This window comes from Pseudophryne corroboree, chromosome 5 (assembly GCF_028390025.1).
Source record: "Pseudophryne corroboree isolate aPseCor3 chromosome 5, aPseCor3.hap2, whole genome shotgun sequence".
NCBI lineage: Eukaryota > Metazoa > Chordata > Amphibia > Anura > Myobatrachidae > Pseudophryne > Pseudophryne corroboree.
In genome coordinates, this window is record NC_086448.1 from 421641404 (window position 1) to 421668808 (window position 27405).

General features: G+C 49.7%; 1 protein-coding gene across 2 annotated transcripts in view; it reads right to left on the reverse strand.

The window, feature by feature from the left end:
• ANKS6 (ankyrin repeat and sterile alpha motif domain containing 6) overlaps positions 1 to 27405 on the reverse strand; it is a 255254-nt gene that overhangs the window by 14308 nt on the left and 213541 nt on the right. Inside the window, exons 14-15 of one of the 2 annotated variants that reach the window (XM_063922805.1) lie at positions 7181 to 7297; positions 5415 to 5511 (exon numbers count right to left, since the gene is read on the reverse strand). In XM_063922805.1, the coding sequence (XP_063778875.1) occupies positions 5415 to 5511; positions 7181 to 7297 (214 nt within the window). Of the gene's footprint in view, positions 1 to 5414; positions 5512 to 7180; positions 7298 to 27405 lie in introns of those variants that run through there. The other variant, XR_010177741.1, reaches the window with a different exon arrangement.

The following is a 27405-nucleotide window of genomic DNA, read 5'->3' on the forward strand; positions in this document are numbered from 1 at the left end:
CAGGAAAGAGGTTACAGCAACTCATTATCACCGCATATGGCGGAAATATGTTGCATGGTGTAAGGCCGAAAAGGCCCCAACTGAGGAATTTCAACTAGGTCGATTTCTGCATTTCCTGCAAGCAGGAGTGAATATGGGCCTAAAACTGGGTTCCATTAAGGTACAGATCTCGGCTCTATCGATTTTCTTTCAGAAAGAACAAGCTTCAGTACCTGAAGTTCAGACATTTGTAAAGGGAGTGCTGCATATTCAGCCCTCATATGTGCCTCCTGTGGCACCTTGGGATCTCAACGTGGTGTTGAGTTTCTTAAAATCACATTGGTTTGAACCACTAAAAACCGTGGATCTGAAATATCTCACGTGGAAGGTGGTCATGTTATTGGCCTTGGCTTCTGCCAGGCGAGTATCAGAATTGGCGGCTTTGTCTTATAAAAGCCCTTATCTGATTTTCCATATGGATAGGGCAGAATTGAGGACTCGTCCCCAGTTTCTCCCTAAGGTAGTGTCAGCGTTTCATTTGAACCAGCCTATTGTGGTGCCTGCGGCCACTAGGGACTTGGAGGACTCCAAGTTGTTAGACGTGGTCAGGGCCCTGAAAATATATGTTTCCAGGACGGCTGGAGTCAGAAAATCTGACTCGCTGTTTATCCTATATGCACCAAACAAGCTGGGTGCTCCTGCTTCTAAGCAGACTATTGCTCGTTGGATTTGTAGTACGATTCAACTTGCACATTCTGTGGCAGGCCTGCCACAGCCAAAATCTGTCAACGCCCATTCCACAAGGAAGGTGGGCTCATCTTGGGCGGCTGCCCGAGGGGTCTCGGCTTTACAACTTTGCCGAGCTGCTACTTGGTCAGGGGCAAACACGTTTGCAAAATTCTATAAATTTGATACCCTGGCTGAGGAGGACCTGGAGTTCTCTCATTCGGTGTTGCAGAGTCATCCGCACTCTCCCGCCCGTTTGGGAGCTTTGGTATAATCCCCATGGTCCTTACGGAGTTCCCAGCATCCACTAGGACGTCAGAGAAAATAAGAATTTACTCACCGGTAATTCTATTTCTCGTAGTCCGTAGTGGATGCTGGGCGCCCATCCCAAGTGCGGTTTATCTGCAATACTTGTACATAGTTATTGTTAACTAAATCGGGTTATTGTTGAGCCATCTGTTGAGAGGCTCAGTTGTTTCATACTGTTAACTGGGTTTCATATCACGAGTTGTACGGTGTGATTGGTGTGGCTGGTATGAGTCTTACCCGGGATTCAAAATCCTTCCTTATTGTGTACGCTCGTCCGGGCACAGTATCCTAACTGAGGCTTGGAGGAGGGTCATAGTGGGAGGAGCCAGTGCACACCAGGTAGTCTGAAATCTTTCTAGAGTGCCCAGCCTCCTTCGGAGCCCGCTATTCCCCATGGTCCTTACGGAGTGCCCAGCATCCACTACGGACTACGAGAAATAGAATTACCGGTGAGTAAATTCTTATTTTTTCCCTTATCGCTGCTATAATACACAGATTTGTGCCTAAATTTAGTGCCCCCCCTCTCTTTTTAACCCTTTGAGCCTGAAAACTACAGGGGAGAGCCTGGGGAGCTGTCTTCCAGCTGCACTGTGAAGAGAAAATGGCGCCAGTGTGCTGAGGGAGATAGTCCCGCCCCTTTTTCGGCGGACTTTCTCCCGCTTTTTTATGGATCCTGGCAGGGGTATTTTACACATATATAGCCTCTAGGACTATATATTGTGTTATTTTGCCAGACAAGGTGTTAATATTGCTGCTCAGGGCGCCCCCCCCCCCCAGCGCCCTGCACCCATCAGTGACCGGAGTGTGAGGTGTGCATGAGGAGCAATGGCGCACAGCTGCAGTGCGCTACCTTGTTGAAGACCGAAGTCTTCTGCCGCCGATTTTCCGGACCATCTTCTTGCTTCTGGCTCTGTAAGGGGGACGGCGGCGCGGCTCCGGGACCGGACGATCGAGGTCGGGCCCTGTGTTCGATCCCTCTGGAGCTAATGGTGTCCAGTAGCCTAAGAAGCCCAAGCTAGCTGCAAGCAGGTAGGTTCGCTTCTTCTCCCCTTAGTCCCTCGTAGCAGTGAGTCTGTTGCCAGGAGATCTCACTGAAAATAAAAAACCTAAAATAAACTTTCTTTTTCTAGGAGCTCAGGAGAGCCCCTAGTGTGCATCCAGCTCAGCCGGGCACAAGATTCTAACTGAGGTCTGGAGGAGGGTCATAGTGGGAGGAGCCAGTGCACACCAGGTAGTCCTAAAGCTTTCTTTAGTTGTGCCCAGTGTCCTGCGGAGCCGCTATTCCCCATGGTCCTTACGGAGTTCCCAGCATCCACTAGGACGTCAGAGAAATTATCTTTATTAAGATTGTGTATTGAATTATCTTGTTATTAGTGCTTTTTTCACTATTGTACTAGATTTGTGTACAATAGCGGCTCTCCCCCTGTTTTACACCCCTGTACCAGTTTCCTGCGTATCCTGGAGTGTCTAGAGGAGCTGTGTGTCCTTGCAGCTGTAAGCAGAGGAAGGTGCCAAAACGCCACTGCTCCCGCTCGGAGGAAGCTGAGTCCCCTGCAATGGCACCGGAGCTCTCTAGATATTTAAACTGGCAAAGCCTCCTAATAAGTGTAAAACATCACATGAGTGCTAGTTCAAACCACTGCTGCCAGTGTACACAGGGGGGCTATAGTGGGTCCCCCAGGGAGGGTCCCATATGCCGCCCCTGCGATTGCGCTGCACCAAGAACCGGGGCCCCCGGTTTGTACTCACCACTCTTCTCACCTTCAGGCTTATGTTAGGAGCTGCGATTGCGTTCGCCAAGGCGCAATGCCCTGCGGTACCAACAACCTCTCAGGATGGTGGTCCTGCAGCGGGGAAGCGTCTGAAGAGACCGGTAACAGTCCCCCCCCTTAACTCCCATGGTGCAGGTACAGGTATACTGTTGCCTAAACAGTATACCGAAAATAACAAAGTTTAAAATAAACTGAAGAAAAAATCCTCTGGAGCTCCATAGTGTGCATCCTCTCCTGAGGGCACATTTTTCTAAACTGGCTGTAGGAGGGGGCACTGAGGGGAGGAGCCAGCACATCCAATTGAAGAAATTTAAAGTGCACAGGCTCCTTTGGACCCCATCTATACCCCATCGTATTAAGTGAACCCCAGTATCCCTTATGGACATTAGAGAAACACAATTTATTATAATACCTCAATAAAAAACAATATAGCAATAAAAATATGAAAAAGCTGGATGGCTTATACTTGATCTAATATGGCCAATATAGTTTTATACAGAATACATTCATTTCTTAACCATAGCAAAAACAAAAACAAAATCACAGCACAGATTCGATTCCAGACATCATTTCTGTCTAAGGAGGAATAATCCTACTTGTACAAAAAGGTTTCCAGCTGATAAATAACAGTATTTAAAGACATATAAAGAACAGAGAGGGCTATCTATAAAGAGTATACTGTATTAGATGCAATGTACCAGACAACTACTAATGCTACAAAAAGGAACTTTAGACTGGCAATTAGCTTATGCTTTGACAATGGCCCTCATTCCGAGTTTATTGCTCGCTGCCGATTTTTGCTGTGCAGCGATCAGGTAAAAAATGGCGTAACTGCGCATGTGTATGCACCGCAATGCACACGCACGTCGTGCAGGTACAAACAGCATTGTTGCTGTACAATGCTTCTAGCGACGAATCCATTCGCACAGCCGATCGCAAGGACATTGACAGGAAGAGGGCGTTTATGGGTGTCAACTGACAGTTTTCTGGGAGTGGTAGGGAAAACGCAGGTGTGACCAGGCATTTGCAGGGTGGGTATCTGACGTCAATTCCGGGACCTCCAACGCTAGAATCATCGCACAGGATAAGTAACTACCGGGCTGGTCTTGTTTTGCACAAAATGTTTTTGTAACGCTCTGCTGCACATGCGATCGCACACTTGCAAAGCGAAAATACTCTCCCACGTGGGCGGAGACAATGCGTTTGCACGGCTGCTAAAAGTAGCTAGCGAGCGACAGAGGCGTAACTAGGGTTTTTGTAGCCCAGGGCAAGATGGAAAATGGCGCCCCCTACCCCCCCTCCAGAAAAATAAAATAAATAAAAATAAAAAAACACCAAAAGAAGCAAGTGCGGTGCGCGCCAGAAAAAAATGGGCGTGACCACACACCAGAAGGGGTGTGGCCACTGAAAATGGCCCACAGTGCCAGATACAATGCCCCACAGTGCCGGATACATGCCCCACAGGGCCAGATACATGCCCCACAGTGCCAGTTATATTGCCCCACAGTGCCAGATACATGCTCCACAGTGCCAGATACATGCTCCACAGTGCCAGATACATGACCCACAGTGCCAGATACAATGCCCCACAGTGCCAGATACAATGCCCCACAGTGCCAGATACATGCTCCACAGTGCCAGATACATGCTCCACAGTGCCAGATACATTGCCCCACAGTGCTAGTTACATGCCCCACAGTGCCGGATACATGCTCCACAGTGCCAGATACATTGCCCCACAGTGCTAGTTACATGCCCCACAGTGCCGGATACATGCCCCACTGTGCCAGTTACACGCCCCACTGTGCTCTCTCTCTCCTCCCCGGTCACTCACCGCTTGTGGCTCCGGCTCGCTTCTGATATGTGAGGGGAGGAGAGCGCAGCGCCTCTCCTTCCCCTCACCGCTCCAGGTCTCCGGCAGCTGTGTGGCGCCGGTTCGCTAGCCAATCAGAGCTTGCGGACCGGCAGCCAATCAGGAGCCGGTTCGCAAGCTCTGATTGGCTAATGCCGCCGGAGAGAACGGACACAGCAGCGCTGCTAGTGCTGGCAGCGGCGGTGAGGGAGAGACGCTGCGCTCTCCTCCCCTCACATTTCGGCGTGACGGGGGCGAGTGGGGCATGATGCCCTGGCCGCCGGCGGCGCCCCCCCTCTCCTGGGCCTGCCAGGGCGCCATGGGCACGTGCCCCACTCGCCCTACCCTAGTTACGCCTCTGGCGAGCGATCAACTCGGAATGAGGGCCAATGTTCTTATATCTCAGACCATCTAATTTAGCATGTCTATAACAACCCAACAGTTAAATCTATTTCAGGCTTCCTTAGTACCTACAGGAAAGACCGCCACCTACAGTATATAATACAAAACCCGGGACAGTTATACACTCACTCAAATGGCAACAGGGTGAGTATATGAGCAGAATGACCGACCACAAGTGCAATCTCTCCAGTACTGAGTGAAGTATGTTACTAAAACTTTTTACGAAGTAGTAGCGCAGCTTCAAATGAAGTAACACCGCTATTTATACATATATTTCCAAGGTAGGACGGAAACTATACTGGCCTTGCTCATTTAAACTGTGAGCTAGCACCCATATGTCACTTATCCTGTCCTATTAATAAGGCTGTACTTACACTGGTGAGCTCCCGCAGGCTGAGTATTACTAGCACTACTCTCAAATGAAGAATGAAAGTTGTGTATGGTTTCTTGTAGAATTTGTCTCTCGCGACCCTAAACAAAGAAAGGAACATTATATGATTCACAGCAGAACTTTGGAATTTGTGATCAACATTATCACACAATATGTATAACTACACCTTTTCTTAATTAGTAATGTAATTTCTGGTTAAGACATTCCTATAGCCAATAGGACTACATAAGCAAACCGCATTCATTTTTATATTCATCCCCTCAATACTGGAAAAGGAGAAGCGTTTTATTTGTATACCGTAGGCTCAAAGTCCAAGTTCATAGCTGGGGAAGTGAGAAACCATAAACTAGCCCCATCTAAATTTACCAGTTATTTATATAGCGCACACATATTCCTTTACAGAGAATATTTTTGCCATTCACATCAGTCCCTGCCCCACTGGAGCTTACAATCTATGTTCCCTATTACATGTACACACAGACACATTCACGCTAGGGTTAATTTTGTTGGGAGCCAATTGACCTACCATTATATTTTTGGATTACAAGAGGAAACCGGAGTACCCAGAGAAAACCCACGCAAGTACGGGGAGAATACACAAACTCCACACAGTTAGGGCCATGGTGGGAATTGAACCCATGACCTCAGTGCTGTGAAGCAGTAATGCTAACCATTACACCATCCGTACATGGGGGCTAATTCAGAGTTGATCGCAGCAGCAAATTTGTTAGCAGTTGGGCAAAACCATGTGCACTGCAGGGGGGGTAAGTATAACATGTGCAGAGAGAGTTAGATTTGTGTGTAGTGTGTTTAAACTGAAATCTAAATTGCAGTGTAAAAATAAAGCAGCCAGTATTTACTCTGCACAGAAACAAAATAACTCGCCCAAATCTAACTCTCTCTGCAAATGTTATATCTGTCCCCCCTGCAGTGCACATGGTTCTGCACAACTGCTAACAAATTTGCTGCTGCAATCAACTCTGAATTACCCCCATGGACTCTTGTTTTACTTAAACTGAAATCAGTTCAGTTTCAATAGCTCGTAAATGGATGAAATGGAGATTAGTAATCTGCACAGCGATCTGGAAATTGTCTGTGCACATTTATACTACTTTTACTATCAGGATTAATTACCTATTGTAACAGCCATTTACACTGTTGTTTCCACAGCTCAGGCTGTCCACACCTTAGGTGTAAATAAATGTCCAAGTAGGTGAGCCTGATGTCAGCTGCTGGGTTTAATGCAAGAAACATAATATAAGCTAATGCAGATAGTACCTGAAGGTGATTGGCAATCGTTGCTCTCTTTTCATCCTTAGTAAATATTGTGGAACCATGCTAACAAAGAGCACATTGCCCAGATAATGAAGCATCCTCTTTGGGCTAAAACACACTACCCGGCTTTTGCCGGCCGGGAAAAAGCCGGACGGCTTTTTCCCGTGCCGGCATTGTAGTTAACAGTGGGAGGGCTAGGGTCCCTTCACACTGCACGGCCCCGGCCCGGCTGCCGGGTTGCAGCCGGGTCTCACCACTAGAAGGTCTGGCTGCCGGGCGGGCACCGGGCCGTCTTTGCGCACAGCATCACACATGGCTCAAAGCCGTCCTGTGTGCGAGACTCTGCCGGTTTCTCCCGGATGGCAAAAAGCCGGACAAAGTTTGTCCGGCTTTTTGCCATCCGGGAGAAACCGGCCAGTGTGTTACAGCCCTATGACTCATTTTGGCACCGTCCAGGCCTCTTGCTATACCCACCTTTCCCGCATTGAGTTCAGAAATCGCTGCCAATATTTGCTGCCTGGACCCATGTGTCTTTATTCCCAACTCCTTCAAATCGCCATCAGTAAGCGTGAGAAAGGCTTCCATGTCAACCTGGAAAGGCAAAAAAATGCTAGTATGAAGTAGTTTTATTTCTATCAATATCATCTCTTCTTATAATCGGTGTCTAATACACAGCATGCCTGACTTGTCTATGCAAAGTGAGGGTGTGGATTATCAGATCTACACTAAAAAGGTCCAGAGTCAATAGTTCTACAACTAATGGTAAACATGCATTAGGTCGACAGGGTCATAAGGTCGACATATTAGGTAGACAGTACAAAAGGTCAACATGGAAATGGTCAACACAAAAAAGGTAGACGCAATTTTCTGTGGGGGCGGGGGGTGTTTTGTCACTTTTCTGCCACAAACAAGCCCCATTAGTGTACCATGGGGGTCATTCCGAGTTGCTCGCTCGTTGACGATTTTCACAACGGAGCAATTAAGGCAAAAATGCGCATGGCTCGCAGTGCGCATGCGGTAAGTATTTTAGCACAAAACTTAGTAAATTTACTCACGTCCGAACGAAGAAATTTCATCGTTGAAGTGATTGGAGTGTGATTGACAGGAAGTGGGTGTTTCTGGGTGGAAAATGGTCGTTTTCTGGGAGTGTGCGGAAAAACGCAGGCGTGTCAGGGAAAAACGCGGGAGTGTCTGGAGAAACAGGGGAGTGGCTGGCCGAACGCTGGGCGTGTGTGTGACGTCAAACCAGGAACGAAACGGCCTGAGCTGATTGCAATCTGTGAATAGGTCTGGAGTTACTCAGAAACTGCTAAGAAATTTCTATTCGCAATTCTGCTAATCTTTCGTTCGCTATTCTGCTAAGCTAGGATACACTCCCAGAGGGCGGCGGCCTAGCATGTGCAATGCTGCTAAAATCTGCTAGCGAGCGAACAACTCGGAATGACCCCCCATGTCCCCAGCAGGCAAAGTTACTATCTGCATCCAAAATGCAACATTATAGTGTTCTCCATGAAAACACTAGTTTTGTATGCAAATACAGTGTATCATTTTATTCAGCAGAAGCTGCTCGTGCATCCTATTGCATTACATTGCGTCTAAGAGGCATTTTCATGGAACAAATTGCAAAAAGATGCTCGGCACTACCCAGTCACACAGAACTCACGCGTTATGTGTAATGCGACTTATAGTGCACAGAGCAAAAATGTAAGAAGACACATCTGTATTGACTGTAGATCTATTTAGTGTAGATCTATAGACCAGATACCGCAAAGTGAAAACCCACAACGAGTTTTATGGTAAGAACTTACCTTTGTTAAAACTCTTTCTGCGAGGTACACTGGGCTCCACAAGGATAGACATAGGGGTGTAGAGTAGGATCTTGATCCGATGCACCAACAGGCTGAAAAGCTTTGACTGTTCCCAGAATGCATAGCGCCGCCTCCTCTATAACCCCGCCTCCCTGCACAGGAGCTCAGTTTTTAGTTAACCAGCCCAATGCAGTAGCAGGAAAAGAGACGACAACGGTTAGTAGCCACATACACCACACTCTCACGACAGGAGAAGTGTCAGCGGCTAATGCCATACCAACCCAAAGAAGCTAAGTGCGTCAGGGTGGGAGCCTTGTGGAGCCCAGTGTACCTCGCAGAAAGAGTTTTAACAAAGGTAAGTTCTTACCATAAAACTCGTTTTCTGCTACGGGGTACACTGGGCTCCACAAGGATAGACATAGGGGATGTCCTAAAGCAGTTCCTTATGGGAGGGGACGCACTGTAGCGGGCACAAGAACCCTGCGTCCAAAGGAAGCATCCTGGGAAGCGGCAGTATCAAAGGCATAGAACCTTATGAACGTGTTCACAGAGGACCACGTAGCCGCCTTGCACAATTGTTCAAGGGTCGCACCACGGCGGGCCGCCAAAGAAGGTCCAACAGACCGAGTAGAATGGGCCGTAATGTGAGCAGGAGCCGAAAGACCAGCCCTCACAAAAGCATGTGCAATCACCATTCTAATCCATCTGGCCAAAGTTTGCCTGTGAGCAGACCAGCCCCGTTTGTGAAATCCAAACAGCACAAAGAGAGAATCAGATTTTCTAATAGAAGCAGTTCTCTTCACATAGATACGGAGAGCCCGTACCACATCCAAAGACCGCTCTTTGGGAGACAGATCAGGAGAAACAAGTGCCGGAACTACAATCTCCTGGTTAAGGTGGAACGAAGAAACCACCTTAGGTAAATATCCAGGACGAGTCCTCAGAACCGCCCGGTCACGGTGAAATATCAGATATGGGGAACTACAGGACAAGGCACCCAAATCCGACACTCTTCTAGCTGAAGCAATAGCCAGCAGAAACACCACCTTAAGCGAAAGCCACTTAAGATCAGCTGAACCAAGAGGTTCAAACGGAGACTCTTCTAACGTCTCCAAAACCACCGACAAGACCCAAGGAGCCACAGGCGGGACATAGGGAGGTTGGATACGCAACACACCCTGAGTAAAGGTATGTACATCAGGTAAGGTCGCAATCTTTCTCTGAAACCGCACCGACAAGGCAGAAATTTGAACCTTGAGGGAGGCCAGACGCAGGCCTAAGTCCAGACCCTACTGAAGAAAAGCCAACAACTTGGCTATACTAAACTTGGAAGCATCATAATTGTTAGATGCGCACCAGACAAAGTAAGAATGCCAGACCCTATAGTAAATCCGAGCCGAAGCTGGTTTCCGGGCCCGCAACATAGTTTGAATGACCGCTTCAGAAAACCCTTTAGCCCTTAAGACGGAAGCTTCAAGAGCCACGCCATCAAAGACAGCCGGGCTAGGTCCTGGTAAACACAGGGGCCCTGAACGAGGAGGTCTGGGCATTGTGGAAGTAGAATTGGACGCTCTGACAATAGGCCTTGCTGGTCTGAGAACCAGTGCCGTCTGGGCCACGCTGGAGCTATGAGGAGCAGAATTCCTTTTTCTTGCTTGAACTTCCGAATTACCCTGGGCAGGAGTGACACCGGAGGGAACACGTACGGCAGCCGAAACCTCCACGGCACCGCCAGCGCATCCACGAATGCTGCTTGAGGATCCCTTGTCCTTGCTCCGAAGACCGGAACCTTGTGATTGTGTCGAGACGCCATCAGATCTACGTCTGGAAGGCCTCACTTCTCCACTAGGAGTTGAAACACTTCTGGATGGAGGCCCCACACACCGGCATGTACGTCCTGACGACTGAAAAAGTCCACTTCCCAATTCAGGACTCCCGGAATGAATATTGCCAATATGGCCGGTAGATGGCGTTCCGCCCAATGTAGAATTCGTGAGACTTCCTTCATTGCCAAACGGCTTCGAGTGCCGCCTTGATGATTTATGTAAGCCACTGTGGTGGCGTTGTCCGACTGTACTTGAACAGGACGGTTCTGAATGAAATGCTGGGCCAGGTTCAACGCATTGAAGACCGCCCGCAATTCCAGAATGTTGATCGAGAGGAGGGATTTCTCCTTGGTCCACCGACCCTGAAGGGAGTGTTGCTCCAGCACCGCGCCCCAACTTCTGAGACTGGCATCTGTCGTCAACAGGACCCAGTCGGATATCCAGAAGGGACGGCCCCTGCACAATTGTCGGTCCTGGAGCCTCCAGAGCAGCGACAGACTGACCTCCGGAGTTAATGAGATCATGCGAGACCTGATCCGGTGAGGCAGGCCATCCCACTTGGATAGAATCAGCTTCTGGAGGGGGCGAGAATGGAATTGAGCATACTCCACTATGTCGAATGCTGACACCATGAGGCCCAGCACCTGAATTGCCGAATGCATCGTCACTTGCGGACGAGAAAGGAAACAAACGAATCCTGTCCTGAAGCTTCAAGACTTTCTCCTGAGACAAGAACAACCGCTGGTTGTGAGTGTCCAATAGCGCTCCCAGGTGCACCATGCTCTGAGCAGGGACCAGGGAGGATTTCTTCCAGTTGATGAGCCACCCGCAGGCTTGTAGAAACCGGACAGTCATATCCAGATGACGTAGGAGAAGTTCTGGGGAATTTACCAGGATCAACAAGTCGTCCAGATACGGCAGTATCCTGACCCCTTGACGGTGGAGTACCACCGTCATAACTTTGGTGAAGACTCGCGGAGCCGTAGTTAAACCCAAAACTGGTAATGGAGGTTGCCAATCGCAAACCTCAGGTATTGCTGATGTGACGCTGCTATAGGAATATGCAGGTAAGCATCCTGTATGTCCAGGAAGACCATGTAGTCCCCAGGTTCCAAGGCCAGAACTATAGAGCGAAGGGTTTCCATACAGAACTTGGAAACCTTCACAAACCTGTTCAATGCCTTGAGGTTGAGCATGGGCCGGGAGGACCCATTCGGTTTCGGGACTAGAAACAGCGGAGAATAGTACCCCCGGCCCCTCTGCGCAAGAGGCACCTGTACTACGACTCCTGTATCCAGGAGGGTCTGTACCACCGAATGTAGAGTGTTTGCCTTTGTCTGGTCCAACGGGACGTCTGTCCGGCAAAATCGATGAGGGGGTCGGTTTTTGAAGGCTATGGCGTAACCTCGAGTGACGACTTCCCGTACCCAGGCATCTGAAGTGGTCTTCAACCATTCCTGGGTATACCCTAGAAGCCGGCCCCTCACCCTGGGATCCCCCAGGGGGAGGCCCGCCCCGTCATGCGGCAGGCTTATCGGTCTTGGAAGCTGGCTGACGGGCCGCCCAGGCTCTTTTGGGCTTCGGCTTACCAGGTTTGGAAGTGCGGGCCTGCTTGTTGTACGCCTGACCTTTTGCTTTACCTGAAGGACGAAAGGGGCGAAAGGAAGTACCTTTAGCCTTCGACACAGAAGGAGCGGTACTTGGCAGACAGGCAGTTTTGGCAGTAGCCAAGTCAGCCACTATCTTATTTAAGTCCTCCCCAGAATATCTCCCTTGAAAGGGAGTACCTCCAGGGTTTTTCTAGAGCCCAGATCCACAGACCAGGATCTCAGCCACAATATCCGGCGAGCCAGGACTGATGTAGAAGAGGCATTGGCTGCGAGGATACCTGCATCAGAAGCCGCCTCTTTAATATAGTGAGAAGCTGTGACAATATATGACAAGCATTGTCTAGCATGGTCAGAAGAGATTTCAGCTTCTAACTCCAAGGCCCATGCTTCAATAGCCTCTGCAGCCCATGTTGCTGCAATAGTGGGCCTTTGTGCAGCACCCGTGAGGGTGTAAATCGCTTTCAGACAACCCTCCACACGTTTATCCGTAGGCTCTTTTAGAGACGTGACGGTAGTGACAGGTAGAACTGAGGAAACAACCACCCTAGCCACATGTGAGTCTACTGGAGGAGGCGTTTCCCAATTTTTAGACAGCCCTGGCGCGAGGGGATAGCGAGCCAGCATCTTCTTTTGAGGCACAAACTTCTTACCCAGGTTTCCTGACGTATATCCACTAGGTGGTCAGAGTGAGGTAAAAATAAGAATTTACTTACCGATAATTCTATTTCTCATAGTCCGTAGTGGATGCTGGGGACTCCGTAAGGACCATGGTGAATAGCGGCTCCGCAGGAGACTGGGCACATCTAAAGAAAGCTTTAGGACTATCTGGTGTGCACTGGCTCCTCCCCCCATGACCCTCCTCCAAGCCTCAGTTAGGATACTGTGCCCGGACGAGCGTACACAATAAGGAAGGATTTTGAATCCCGGGTAAGACTCATACCAGCCACACCAATCACACCGTATAACCTGTGATCTGAACCCAGTTAACAGCATGATAACAGAGGAGCCTCTGAAAGATGGCTCACAACAATAATAACCCGATTTTTGTAACAATAACTATGTACAAGTATTGCAGACAATCCGTACTTGGGATGGGCGCCCAGCATCCACTACTGACTATGAGAAATAGAATTATCGGTAAGTAAATTCTTATTTTCTCTAACGTCCTAAGTGGATGCTGGGGACTCCGTAAGGACCATGGGGATTATACCAAAGCTCCCAAACGGGCGGGAGAGTGCGGATGACTCTGCAGCACCAAATGAGAGAACTCCAGGTCCTCCTCAGCCAGGATATCAATTTTGTAGAATTTTACAAACGTATTTGCTCCTGACCAAGTAGCTGCTCGGCAAAGTTGTAAAGCCGAGACCCCTCGGGCAGCCGCCCAAGATGAGCCCACCTTCCTTGTGGAGTGGGCATTTACAGATTTTTGGCTGTGGCAGGCCTGCCACAGAATGTGCAAGCTGAATTGTACTACAAATCCAACGAGCAATAGTCTGCTTAGAAGCAGGAGCACCCAGCTTGTTGGGTGCACACAGGATAAACAGCGAGTCAGATTTCCTGACTCCAGCCGTCCTGGAAACATATATTTTCAGGGCACTGACAACGTCTAGCAACTTGGAGGCCTCCAAGTCCCTAGTAGCCGCAGGCACCACCAATAGGTTGGTTCAGGTGAGACGCTGAAACCACCTTGGGGAGAAACTGAGGACGAGTCCTCAATTCCGCCCTGTCCGAATGGAAAATCAGATAAGGGCTTTTTCAGGATAAAGCCGCCAATTCTGACACGCGCCTGGCCCAGGCCAGGGCCAACAGCATGACCACTTTCCATGTGAGATATTTTAACTCCACAGATTTAAGTGGTTCAAACCAATGTGACTTTTGGAACCCAAAACTACATTGAGATCCCAAAGTGCCACTGGAGGCACAAAAGGAGGCTGTATATGCAGTACCCCTTTTACAAACGTCTGAACTTCAGGGACTGAAGCTAGTTCTTTTTGGAAGAAAATTGACAGGGCCGAAATTTGAACCTTAATGGACCCCAATTTCAGGCCCATAGACACTCCTGTTTGCAGGAAATGTAGGAATCGACCCAGTTGAATTTCCTCCGTCGGGCCTTACTGGCCTCGCACCACGCAACATATTTTCGCCAATTGCGGTGATAATGTTTTTGCGGTTACATCCTTCCTGGCTTTTATCAGGATAGGGATGACTTCATCCGGAATGCCTTTTTTCCTTCAGGATCCGGCGTTCAACCGCCATGCCGTCAAACGCAGCCGCGGTAAGTCTTGGAACAGACAGGGTCCTTGCTGGAGCAGGTCCCTTCTTAGAGGTAGAGGCCACGGATCCTCCGTGAGCATCTCTTGAAGTTCCGGTTACCAAGTCCTTCTTGGCCAATCCGGAACCACGAATCTAGTGCTTACTCCTCTCCATCTTATCAATCTCAGTACCTTGGGTATGAGAGGCAGAGGAGGGAACACATACCCTGACTGGTACACCCACGGTGTTACGAGAGCGTCTACAGCTTATTGCCTGAGGGTCCCTGGACCTGGCGCAATACCTGTCGAGTTTTTAATCATGTGGAAGACTTCTGGGTGAAGTCCCCACTCTCCCGGGTGGAGGTCGTGCTGAGGAAGTCTGCTTCCCAGTTGTTCACTCCCGGAATGAATACTGCTGACAGTGCTATCACATGATTTTCCGCCCAGCGAAGAATCCTTGCAGCTTCTGCCATTGCCCTCCTGCTTCTTGTGCCACCCTGTCTGTTTACGTGGGTGACTGCCGTGATGTTGTCCGACTGGATCAACACCGGCTGACCTTGAAGCAGAGGTCTTGCTAAGCTTAGAGCATTGTAAATGTCCCTTAGCTTCAGGATATTTATGTGAAGTGATGTCTCCAGGCTTGACCATAAGCCCTGGATATTCCTTCCCTGTGTGACTGCTCCCCAGCCTCGCAGGCTGGCATCAGTGGTCACCAGGACCCAGTCCTGAATGCCTAATCTGCGGCCCTCTAGAAGATGAGCACTCTGCAACCACCACAGGAGGGACACCCTTGTCCTTGGTGACAGGGTTATCCGCTGATGCATCTGAAGATGCGATCCGGACCATTTGTCCAGCAGGTCCCACTGGAAAGTTCTTGCGTGGTATCTGCCGAATGGGATTGCTTCGTAGGAAGCCACCATTTTACCCAGAACCCTTGTGCATTGATGCACTGAGACTTGGCTCGGTTTTAGGAGGTCCCTGACTAGCTCGGATAACTCCCTGGCTTTCTCCTCCGGGAGAAACACCTTTTTCTGGACTGTGTCCAGGATCATCCCTAGGAACAGAAGACACGTCGTCGGAACCAGGTGCGATTTTGGAATATTGAGAATCCAATCGTGCTGCCGCAACACTACCTGAGATAGTGCTACACCGACCTCCAACTGTTCCCTGGATCTTACCCTTATCAGGGAATTGTCCAAGGAAGGGATAACTAAAATTCACTTCCTTCGAAGGAATATCATCATTTCGGCCATTACCTTGGTAAAGACCCGGGGTGCCGTGTACCATCCATACGGCAGCGTCTGAACTGATAGTGACAGTTCTGTACCATAAACCTGAGGTACCCTTGGTGAGAAGGGTAAATTTTGACATGAAGGTAAGCATCCTTGATGTCCCGAGACATCATGTAGTCCCCTTCTTCCAGGTTCGCAATCACTGCTCTGAGTGACTCAATCTTGAATTTGAACCTCTGTACGTAAGTGTTCAAAGACTTTAGATTTAGAATCGGTCTCACCGAGCCGTCCGGCTTCGGTACCACAACAGTGTGGAATAATACCCCGTTCCCTGTTGCAGGAGGGGTATCTTGATTATCACCTGCTGGGAATACAGCTTGTGAATGGCTTCCAAAACGGTCTCCCTGTCAGAAGGAGACATCGGTAAAGCCGACTTTAGGAAACGGCGAGGGGGAGACGTCTCGAATTCTAATTTGTACCCCTGAGATATCACCTGAAGGATCCAGGGGTCTACTTGCGAGTGAGCCCACTGCGCGCTGAAATTCATTGAGACGGGCCCCCCACCGTGCCTGATTCTGCTTGTAAAGCCCCAGCGTATACTGAGGGCTTGACAGAGGCGGGAGAGGGTTTCTGTTCCTGGGAACTGGCTGATTTCTGCAGCCTTTTTCCTCTCCCTCTGTCACGGGGCAGAAATGAGGAACCTTTTGCCCGCTTGTCCATGAAAAGACTGCGCCTGATAATACGGCGTCTTCTCATGTTGAGAGGCGACCTGGGGTACAAACGTGGAATTCCCAGCTGTTGCCGTGGCCACGAGGTCTGAAAGACCGACCCCAAATAACTCCTCCCTTAATAAAGCAATACTTCCAAATGCCGTTTGGAATACGCATCACCTGACCACTGACGTGTCCATAACCCTCTACTGGTAGAAATGGACAACGCGCTTAGACTTGATGCCAGTCGGCAAATATTCCGCTGTGCATCACGCATATATAAAAATGCATCTTTTAAATGCTCTATAGGCAAAAATATACTGTCCCTATCTAGGGTATCAATATTTTCAGTCAGGGAATCCGACCACGCCAACCCAGCACTGCACATCCAGGCTGAGGCGATTGCTGGTCGCAGTATAACACCAGTATGTATGTAAATACCTTTTCTCTAACGTCCTAGTGGATGCTGGGGACTCCGAAAGGACCATGGGGAATAGCGGCTCCGCAGGAGACTGGGCACAAAGTAAAAGCTTTAGGACTAGCTGGTGTGCACTGGCTCCTCGCCCTATGACCCTCCTCCAAGCCTCAGTTAGATTTTGTGCCCGAACGAGAAGGGTGCAATCTAGGTGGCTCTCCTGAGCTGCTTAGAGTAAAAGTTTAAATAGGTTTTTTATTTTCAGTGAGACCTGCTGGCAACAGGCTCACTGCATCGAGGGATCACAGGCCCAGCCATGGATGGGTCCCGGAGCCGCGCCGCCGGCCCCCTTACAGATGCTGAAGCAAGAAGAGGTCCATAAATCGGCGGCAGAAGACTTTCCTGTCTTCATAAGGTAGCGCACAGCACTGCAGCTGTGCGCCATTGCTCTCAGCACACTTCACACTCCGGTCACTGAGGGTGCAGGACGCTGGGGGGGGGCGTCCTGGGAAGCAATGAATTTACCTTAGTTGGCGAAAAATACATCACATATAGCTCCTGGGCTATATGGATGTATTTAACCCCTGCCAGTTTTCCAGAAAAAAGCGGGAGAAGAGCCCGCCGTGAAGGGGGCGGGGCCTATCTCCTCAGCACACAGCGCCATTTTTCCCACACAGCTCCGCTGGTAGGAAGGCTCCCAGAATCTCCCCTGCATCCTGCAACTACAGAAACAGGGTAAAAAAGAGAGGGGGGCACTTATTTGGCAAAATAACAGATATAAGCAGCTATAAGGGATAGACACTTATTGTAAGGTTGTCCCTATACATATATAGCGCTCTGGTGTGTGCTGGCAAACTCTCCCTCTGTCTCCCCAAAGGGCTAAGTGGGTCCTGTCCTCTATCAGAGCATTCCCTGTGTGTGTGCTGGGTGTCGGTACGTGTGTGTCGACATGTATGAGGAGGAAAATGATGTGGAGGCGGAGCAATTGCCTATAATGGTGATGTCACCCCCTAGGGAGTCGACACCTGAATGGATGGCCGTAATTAAGGAATTACGTGACAGTGTCGGCACGTTACAGAAAACTGTTGACGACATGAGACAGCCGGCAGCTCAGTTAGTGCCTGTCCAGGCGTCTCAAACACCGTCAGGGGCTATTAAACGCCCATTACCTCAGTGGGTCGACACGGACCCAGACACAGACACTGACTCCAGTGTCGACGGTGAAGAAACAAACGTATTTTCCAGTAGGGCCACACGTTACATGATCACGGCAATGAAGGAGGTTTTGCACATCTCTGATACTGCAAGTACCACAAAAAGGGGTATTATGTGGGGTGTGAAAAAACTACCCGTAGTTTTTCCTGAATCAGATGAATTGAATGAAGTGTGTGATGAAGCGTGGGTTACCCCCGACAGAAAACTGCTAATTTCTAAAAAATTATTGGCACTATGGCCCTCATTCCGAGTTGATCGGTCGCAAGGCGAATTTAGCAGAGTTACACACGCTAAGCCGCCGCCTACTGGGAGTGAATCTTAGCTTCTTAAAATTGCGACCGATGTATGCGCAATATTGCGATTACTAACTACTTAGCAGTTTCAGAGTAGCTTCAGACTTACTCTGCCTGTGCGATCAGTTCAGTGCTTGTCGTTCCTGGTTGACGTCACAAACACACCCAGCGTTCGCCCAGGCACTCCCACCGTTTCTCCGGCCACTCCTGCGTTTTTTCCGGAAACGGTAGCGTTTTCAGCCACACGCCCCTGAAACGCCGTGTTTCCGCCCAGTAACACCCATTTCCTGTCAATCACATTACGATCGCCGGAGCGAAGAAAAAGCCGTGAGTAAAATTACTTTCTTCATAGTAAAGTTACTTGGCGCAGTCGCAGTGCGAACATTGCGCATGCGTACTAAGCGGATTTTCACTGCGATGCGATGAAAAATACCGAGCGAACAACTCGGAATGAGGGCCTATATCCCTTCCCACCAGAGGTTAGGGCTCGTTGGGAAACACCCCCTAGGGTGGATAAGGCGCTCACACGCTTATCAAAACAAGTGGCGTTACCGTCTCCAGAAACGGCCGCCCTTAAGGAGCCAGCAGATAGGAGGCTGGAAAATATCCTTAAAAGTATATACACACATACTGGTGTTATACTGCGACCAGCAATCGCCTCAGCCTGGATGTGCAGTGCTGGGGTGGCTTGGTCGGATTCCCTGACTGAAAATATTGATACCCTGGACAGGGACAATATATTATTGACTATAGAGCATTTAAAGGATGCATTCCTATATATGCGAGATGCACAGAGAGACATTTGCACTCTGGCATCAAGAGTAAGTGCGATGTCCATTTCTGCCAGAAGAGGATTATGGACGCGACAGTGGTCAGGGGATGCGGATTCCAAACGGCATATGGAAGTATTGCCGTATAAAGGGGAGGAGTTATTTGGGGGCGGTCTATCAGACCTGGTGGCCACGGCAACGGCTGGGAAATCCACCTTTTTACCCCAAGTCACCTCGCAGCAGAAAAAGATACCGCCTTTTCAGGCTCAGTCCTTTCGTCCCCATAAGGGCAAGCGGGCAAAAGGCCACTCATATCTGCCCCGGGGCAGAGGAAGGGGAAAAAGACTACAACAGACAGCTTCTTCCCACGACCAGAAGCCCTCCCCCGCTTCTGCCAAGTCCTCAGCATGACGCTGGGGCCTTACAAGCGGACTCAGGCACGGTGGGGGCCCGTCTCAAGAATTTCAGCGCGCAGTGGGCTCACTCGCAAGTGGACCCCTGGATCCTGCAGGTAGTATCTCAGGGGTACAAATTGGAATTCGAGACGTCTCCCCCTCGCCGGTTCTTGAAGTCTGCTTTACCAACGTCTACCCCCGACAGGGAGGCGGTATTGGAAGCCATTCACAAGCTGTATTCCCAGCAAGTGATAATCAAGGTACCCCTCCTACAACAGGGAAAGGGGTATTACTCCACGCTGTTTGTGGTACCGAAGCCGGACGGCTCGGTGAGACCCATTTTAAATCTGAAAACCTTGAACACTTACATAAAAAGGTTCAAGTTCAAGATGGAGTCACTCAGAGCTGTGATAGCGAACCTGGAAGAAGGGGACTACATGGTGTCTCTGGACATCAAGGATGCTTACCTCCATGTCCCAATTTGCCCTTCTCACCAAGGGTACCTCAGGTTTGTGGTACAGAACTGTCACTATCAGTTTCAGACGCTGCCGTTTGGATTGTCCACGGCACCCCGGGTCTTTACCAAGGTAATGGCCGAAATGATGATTCTTCTTCGAAGAAAAGGCGTCTTAATTATCCCTTACTTGGACGATCTCCTGATAAGGGCACGGTCCATAGAACAGTTAGAGGTCGGAGTAGCACTATCGCAAATAGTACTACGACAGCACGGATGGATTCTAAATATTCCAAAATCGCAGCTGATTCCGACGACACGTCTGCTGTTCCTAGGGATGATTCTGGACACAGTACAGGAAAAGGTGTTTCTCCCGGAAGAGAAAGCCAGGGAGTTATCCGACCTAGTCAGGAAACTCCTAAGACCAGGCCAGGTGTCAGTGCATCAGTGCACAAGGGTCCTGGGAAAGATGGTGGCTTCTTACGCGATTCCATTCGGCAGATTCCACGCAAGAACTTTTCAGTTGGATCTGCTAGACAAATGGTCTGGATCGCATTTTCAAATGCATCAGCGGATAACCCTGTCTCCAAGGACAAGGGTGTCTCTCCTGTGGTGGTTACAGAGTGCTCATCTCCTAGAGGGCCGCAGATTCGGCATTCAGGATTGGGTCCTGGTGACCACGGATGCCAGCCTGAGAGGCTGGGGAGCAGTCACACAGGGAAAAAATTTCCAGGGCTTGTGGTCAAGCATGGAAACGTCACTTCACATAAATATCCTGGAACTAAGGGCCATTTACAATGCCCTAAGTCAGGCAAGGCCTCTGCTTCAGGGTCAGCCAGTATTGATCCAGTCGGACAACATCACGGTAGCCCACGTAAACAGACAGGGCGGCACAAGAAGCAGGAGGGCAATGACGGAAGTGGCAAGGATTCTTCACTGGGCGGAAAATCATGTGATAGCACTGTCAGCAGTGTTCATTCCGGGAGTGGACAACTGGGAAGCAGACTTCCTCAGCAGACACGATCTTCACCCGGGGGAGTGGGGACTTCACCCGGAAGTCTTCCACATGATTGTAAACCGTTGGGAAAAACCAAAGGTGGACATGATGGCGTCTCGCCTCAACAAAAAACTGGACAGATATTGTTCCAGGTCAAGGGACCCTCAGGCAATAGCTGTGGACGCTCTGGTAACACCGTGGGTGTACCGGTCAGTGTATGTGTTCCCTCCTCTTCCTCTCATACCAAAAGTACTGAGAATCATAAGAAGGAGAGGAGTAAAAACTATACTCGTGGCTCCGGATTGGCCAAGAAGGACTTGGTACCCGGAAATTCAAGAGATGCTCACGGAAGACCCGTGGCCTCTACCTCTAAGACAGGACCTGCTCCAGCAGGGACCATGTCTGTTCCAAGACTTACCGCGGCTGCGTTTGACGGCATGGCGGTTGAACGCCGGATCCTGAAGGAAAAAGGCATTCCGGATGAAGTCATCCCTACCCTGATCAAAGCCAGGAAGGATGTAACCGTACAACATTATCACCGTATTTGGCGTAAATATGTTGCGTGGTGCGAGGCCAGGAAGGCCCCTACGGAGGAATTTCAACTGGGTCGATTCCTGCATTTCCTGAAAACAGGACTGTCTATGGGCCTCAAATTAGGGTCCATTAAGGTTCAAATTTCGGCCCTGTCGATATTCTTCCAAAAAGAACTAGCTTCTGTACCTGAAGTTCAGACGTTTGTCAAGGGAGTACTGCATATACAGCCTCCTTTTGTGCCTCCAGTGGCACCTGGGGATCTCAATGTAGTGTTGGGATTCCTAAAATCACATTGGTTTGAACCACTCACCACTGTGGACTTGAAGTATCTCACTTGGAAAGTGGTAATGCTGTTAGCCCTGGCTTCAGCCAGGCGTGTATCAGAATTGGCGGCTTTATCCTATAAAAGCCCTTACCTAATTTTTCATACGGACAGGGCAGAATTGAGGACTCGTCCTCAATTTCTCCCTAAGGTGGTTTCAGCATTTCACTTAAACCAACCTATCGTGGTGCCTGCGGCTACTAGGGACTTGGAGGATTCCAAGTTGCTGGACGTAGTCAGGGCCCTGAAAATATATGTTTCCAGGACGGCTGGAGTCAGAAAATCTGACTCGCTGTTTATCCTGTATGCACCCAACAAGCTGGGTGCTCCTGCTTCTAAGCAGACGATTGCTCGTTGGATTTGTAGTACAATTCAGCTTGCACATTCTGTGGCAGGCCTGCCACAGCCAAAATCTATAAAAGCCCATTCCACACGGAAAGTGGGCTCATCTTGGGCGGCTGCCCGAGGGGTCTCGGCTTTACAACTTTGCCGAGCAGCTACTTGGTCAGGGGCAAACACGTTTGCTAAATTCTACAAATTTGATACCCTGGCTGAGGAGGACCTGGAGTTCTCTCATTCGGTGCTGCAGAGTCATCCGCACTCTCCCGCCCGTTTGGGAGCTTTGGTATAATCCCCATGGTCCTTTCGGAGTCCCCAGCATCCACTAGGACGTTAGAGAAAATAAGAATTTACTTACCGATAATTCTATTTCTCATAGTCCGTAGTGGATGCTGGGCGCCCATCCCAAGTGCGGATTGTCTGCATTACTTGTACATAGTTATTGTTACAAAAATCGGGTTATTGTTGTTGTGAGCCATCTTTTCAGAGGCTCCTTCTGTTATCATGCTGTTAACTGGGTTCAGATCACAAGTTGTACGGTGTGATTGGTGTGGCTGGTAATGAGTCTTACCCGGGATTCAAAATCCTTCCTTATTGTGTACGCTCGTCCGGGCACAGTATCCTAACTGAGGCTTGGAGGAGGGTCATAGGGGGAGGAGCCAGTGCACACCAGCTAGTCCTAAAGCTTTTACTTTGTGCCCAGTCTCCTGCGGAGCCGCTATTCCCCATGGTCCTTTCGGAGTCCCCAGCATCCACTACGGACTATGAGAAATAGAATTATCGGTAAGTAAATTCTTATTTTAGGATACCCTCCTGCTTTCTATCAGCAGGATCCTTAAGGGCGGCCATCTCAGGCGAAGGTAGAGCCCTTACAAGCGTGTGAGCGCTTTATCCCCCCTAGGGGGTGTTTCCCAACGCACCCTAACCTCTGGCGGGAAAGGATATAATGCCAATAACATTTTAGAAATTATCCGTTATTATCGGGGGAAACCCACGCATCATCACACACCTCATTTAATTTCTCAGATTCAGGAAAACTACAGGTAGTTTTTCCTCACCGAACATAATACCCCTTTTTTGGTGGTACTCGTATTATCAGAAATGTGTAAAACATTTTTCATTGCCTCAATCATGTAACGTGTGGCCCTACTGGAAGTCACATTCGTCTCTTCACCGTCAACACTGGAGTCAGTATCCGTGTCGGCGTCTATATCTGCCATCTGAGACGTCTGGACCGGCACAAGCTGAGTAGCCGGCTGTCTCATGTCAACCACTGTCTTTTATACAGAGCTGACACTGTCACGTAATTCCTTCCAACAGTTCATCCACTCAGGTGTCGACCCCCTAGGGGGTGACCTCACTATTACAGGCAATCTGCTCCGTCTCCACATCATTTTTCTCCTCATACATGTCGACACAAAAGTACCGACATACAGCACACACACAGGGAATGCTCTGATAGAGGACAGGACCCCACTAGCCCTTTGGGGAGACAGAGGGAGAGTTTGCCAGCACACACCAGAGCGCTATATATATACAGGGATAACCTTATATAAGTGTTTTTCCCCTTATAGCTGCTGTATAGTTAATACTGCGCCTAATTAGTGCCCCCCTCTCTTTTTTTTAACCCTTTCTGTAGTGTAGTGACTGCAGGGGAGAGACAGGGAGCTTCCCTCCAACGGAGCTGTGAGGGAAAATGGCGCCAGTGTGCTGAGGAGATAGGCTCCGCCCCTTTTTCGCGGACTTTTCTCCTGCTTTTTTATGGATTCTGGCAGGGGTTAAATGCATCCATATAGCCCAGGAGCTATATGTGCAAGGTGTTTTTATTGCGTCTCAGGGCGCCCCCCCCCCCAGCGCCCTGCACCCTCAGTGACCGAAGTGTGAAGTGTGCTGAGAGCAATGGCGCACAGCTGCAGTGCTGTGCGCTACCTTGTTGAAGACAGGACGTCTTCTGCCGCCGATTTTCCGGACCTCTTCTGCCTTCTGGCTCTGTAAGGGGGCCGGCGGCGCGGCTCTGGGACCCATCCAAGCTGGGCCTGTGATCGTCCCTCTGGAGCTAATGTCCAGTAGCCTAAGAAGCCCAATCCACTCTGCACGCAGGTGAGTTCGCTTCTTCTCCCCTTAGTCCCTCGATGCAGTGAGCCTGTTGCCAGCAGGTCTCACTGAAAATAAAAAACCTAATCTAAAACTTTCACTAAGAAGCTCAGGAGAGCCCCTAGTGTGCACCCTTCTCGTTCGGGCACAGAGATCTAACTGAGGCTTGGAGGAGGGTCATGGGGGGAGGAGCCAGTGCACACCAGATAGTCCTAAAGACCTGGTAAAGACCCGGGGTGCCGTGTACCATCCATACGGCAGCGTCTGAACTGATAGTGACAGTTCTGTACCATAAACCTGAGGTACCCTTGGTGAGAAGGGTAAATTTTGACATGAAGGTAAGCATCCTTGATGTCCCGAGACATCATGTAGTCCCCTTCTTCCAGGTTCGCAATCACTGCTCTGAGTGACTCAATCTTGAATTTGAACCTCTGTACGTAAGTGTTCAAAGACTTTAGATTTAGAATCGGTCTCACCGAGCCGTCCGGCTTCGGTACCACAACAGTGTGGAATAATACCCCGTTCCCTGTTGCAGGAGGGGTATCTTGATTATCACCTGCTGGGAATACAGCTTGTGAATGGCTTCCAAAACGGTCTCCCTGTCAGAAGGAGACATCGGTAAAGCCGACTTTAGGAAACGGCGAGGGGGAGACGTCTCGAATTCTAATTTGTACCCCTGAGATATCACCTGAAGGATCCAGGGGTCTACTTGCGAGTGAGCCCACTGCGCGCTGAAATTCATTGAGACGGGCCCCCCACCGTGCCTGATTCTGCTTGTAAAGCCCCAGCGTATACTGAGGGCTTGACAGAGGCGGGAGAGGGTTTCTGTTCCTGGGAACTGGCTGATTTCTGCAGCCTTTTTCCTCTCCCTCTGTCACGGGGCAGAAATGAGGAACCTTTTGCCCGCTTGTCCATGAAAAGACTGCGCCTGATAATACGGCGTCTTCTCATGTTGAGAGGCGACCTGGGGTACAAACGTGGAATTCCCAGCTGTTGCCGTGGCCACGAGGTCTGAAAGACCGACCCCAAATAACTCCTCCCTTAATAAAGCAATACTTCCAAATGCCGTTTGGAATACGCATCACCTGACCACTGACGTGTCCATAACCCTCTACTGGTAGAAATGGACAACGCGCTTAGACTTGATGCCAGTCGGCAAATATTCCGCTGTGCATCACGCATATATAAAAATGCATCTTTTAAATGCTCTATAGGCAAAAATATACTGTCCCTATCTAGGGTATCAATATTTTCAGTCAGGGAATCCGACCACGCCAACCCAGCACTGCACATCCAGGCTGAGGCGATTGCTGGTCGCAGTATAACACCAGTATGTATGTAAATACCTTTTCTCTAACGTCCTAGTGGATGCTGGGGACTCCGAAAGGACCATGGGGAATAGCGGCTCCGCAGGAGACTGGGCACAAAGTAAAAGCTTTAGGACTAGCTGGTGTGCACTGGCTCCTCGCCCTATGACCCTCCTCCAAGCCTCAGTTAGATTTTGTGCCCGAACGAGAAGGGTGCAATCTAGGTGGCTCTCCTGAGCTGCTTAGAGTAAAAGTTTAAATAGGTTTTTTATTTTCAGTGAGACCTGCTGGCAACAGGCTCACTGCATCGAGGGATCACAGGCCCAGCCATGGATGGGTCCCGGAGCCGCGCCGCCGGCCCCCTTACAGATGCTGAAGCAAGAAGAGGTCCATAAATCGGCGGCAGAAGACTTTCCTGTCTTCATAAGGTAGCGCACAGCACTGCAGCTGTGCGCCATTGCTCTCAGCACACTTCACACTCCGGTCACTGAGGGTGCAGGACGCTGGGGGGGGGCGTCCTGGGAAGCAATGAATTTACCTTAGTTGGCGAAAAATACATCACATATAGCTCCTGGGCTATATGGATGTATTTAACCCCTGCCAGTTTTCCAGAAAAAAGCGGGAGAAGAGCCCGCCGTGAAGGGGGCGGGGCCTATCTCCTCAGCACACAGCGCCATTTTTCCCACACAGCTCCGCTGGTAGGAAGGCTCCCAGAATCTCCCCTGCATCCTGCAACTACAGAAACAGGGTAAAAAAGAGAGGGGGGCACTTATTTGGCAAAATAACAGATATAAGCAGCTATAAGGGATAGACACTTATTGTAAGGTTGTCCCTATACATATATAGCGCTCTGGTGTGTGCTGGCAAACTCTCCCTCTGTCTCCCCAAAGGGCTAAGTGGGTCCTGTCCTCTATCAGAGCATTCCCTGTGTGTGTGCTGGGTGTCGGTACGTGTGTGTCGACATGTATGAGGAGGAAAATGATGTGGAGGCGGAGCAATTGCCTATAATGGTGATGTCACCCCCTAGGGAGTCGACACCTGAATGGATGGCCGTAATTAAGGAATTACGTGACAGTGTCGGCACGTTACAGAAAACTGTTGACGACATGAGACAGCCGGCAGCTCAGTTAGTGCCTGTCCAGGCGTCTCAAACACCGTCAGGGGCTATTAAACGCCCATTACCTCAGTGGGTCGACACGGACCCAGACACAGACACTGACTCCAGTGTCGACGGTGAAGAAACAAACGTATTTTCCAGTAGGGCCACACGTTACATGATCACGGCAATGAAGGAGGTTTTGCACATCTCTGATACTGCAAGTACCACAAAAAGGGGTATTATGTGGGGTGTGAAAAAACTACCCGTAGTTTTTCCTGAATCAGATGAATTGAATGAAGTGTGTGATGAAGCGTGGGTTACCCCCGACAGAAAACTGCTAATTTCTAAAAAATTATTGGCACTATGGCCCTCATTCCGAGTTGATCGGTCGCAAGGCGAATTTAGCAGAGTTACACACGCTAAGCCGCCGCCTACTGGGAGTGAATCTTAGCTTCTTAAAATTGCGACCGATGTATGCGCAATATTGCGATTACTAACTACTTAGCAGTTTCAGAGTAGCTTCAGACTTACTCTGCCTGTGCGATCAGTTCAGTGCTTGTCGTTCCTGGTTGACGTCACAAACACACCCAGCGTTCGCCCAGGCACTCCCACCGTTTCTCCGGCCACTCCTGCGTTTTTTCCGGAAACGGTAGCGTTTTCAGCCACACGCCCCTGAAACGCCGTGTTTCCGCCCAGTAACACCCATTTCCTGTCAATCACATTACGATCGCCGGAGCGAAGAAAAAGCCGTGAGTAAAATTACTTTCTTCATAGTAAAGTTACTTGGCGCAGTCGCAGTGCGAACATTGCGCATGCGTACTAAGCGGATTTTCACTGCGATGCGATGAAAAATACCGAGCGAACAACTCGGAATGAGGGCCTATATCCCTTCCCACCAGAGGTTAGGGCTCGTTGGGAAACACCCCCTAGGGTGGATAAGGCGCTCACACGCTTATCAAAACAAGTGGCGTTACCGTCTCCAGAAACGGCCGCCCTTAAGGAGCCAGCAGATAGGAGGCTGGAAAAT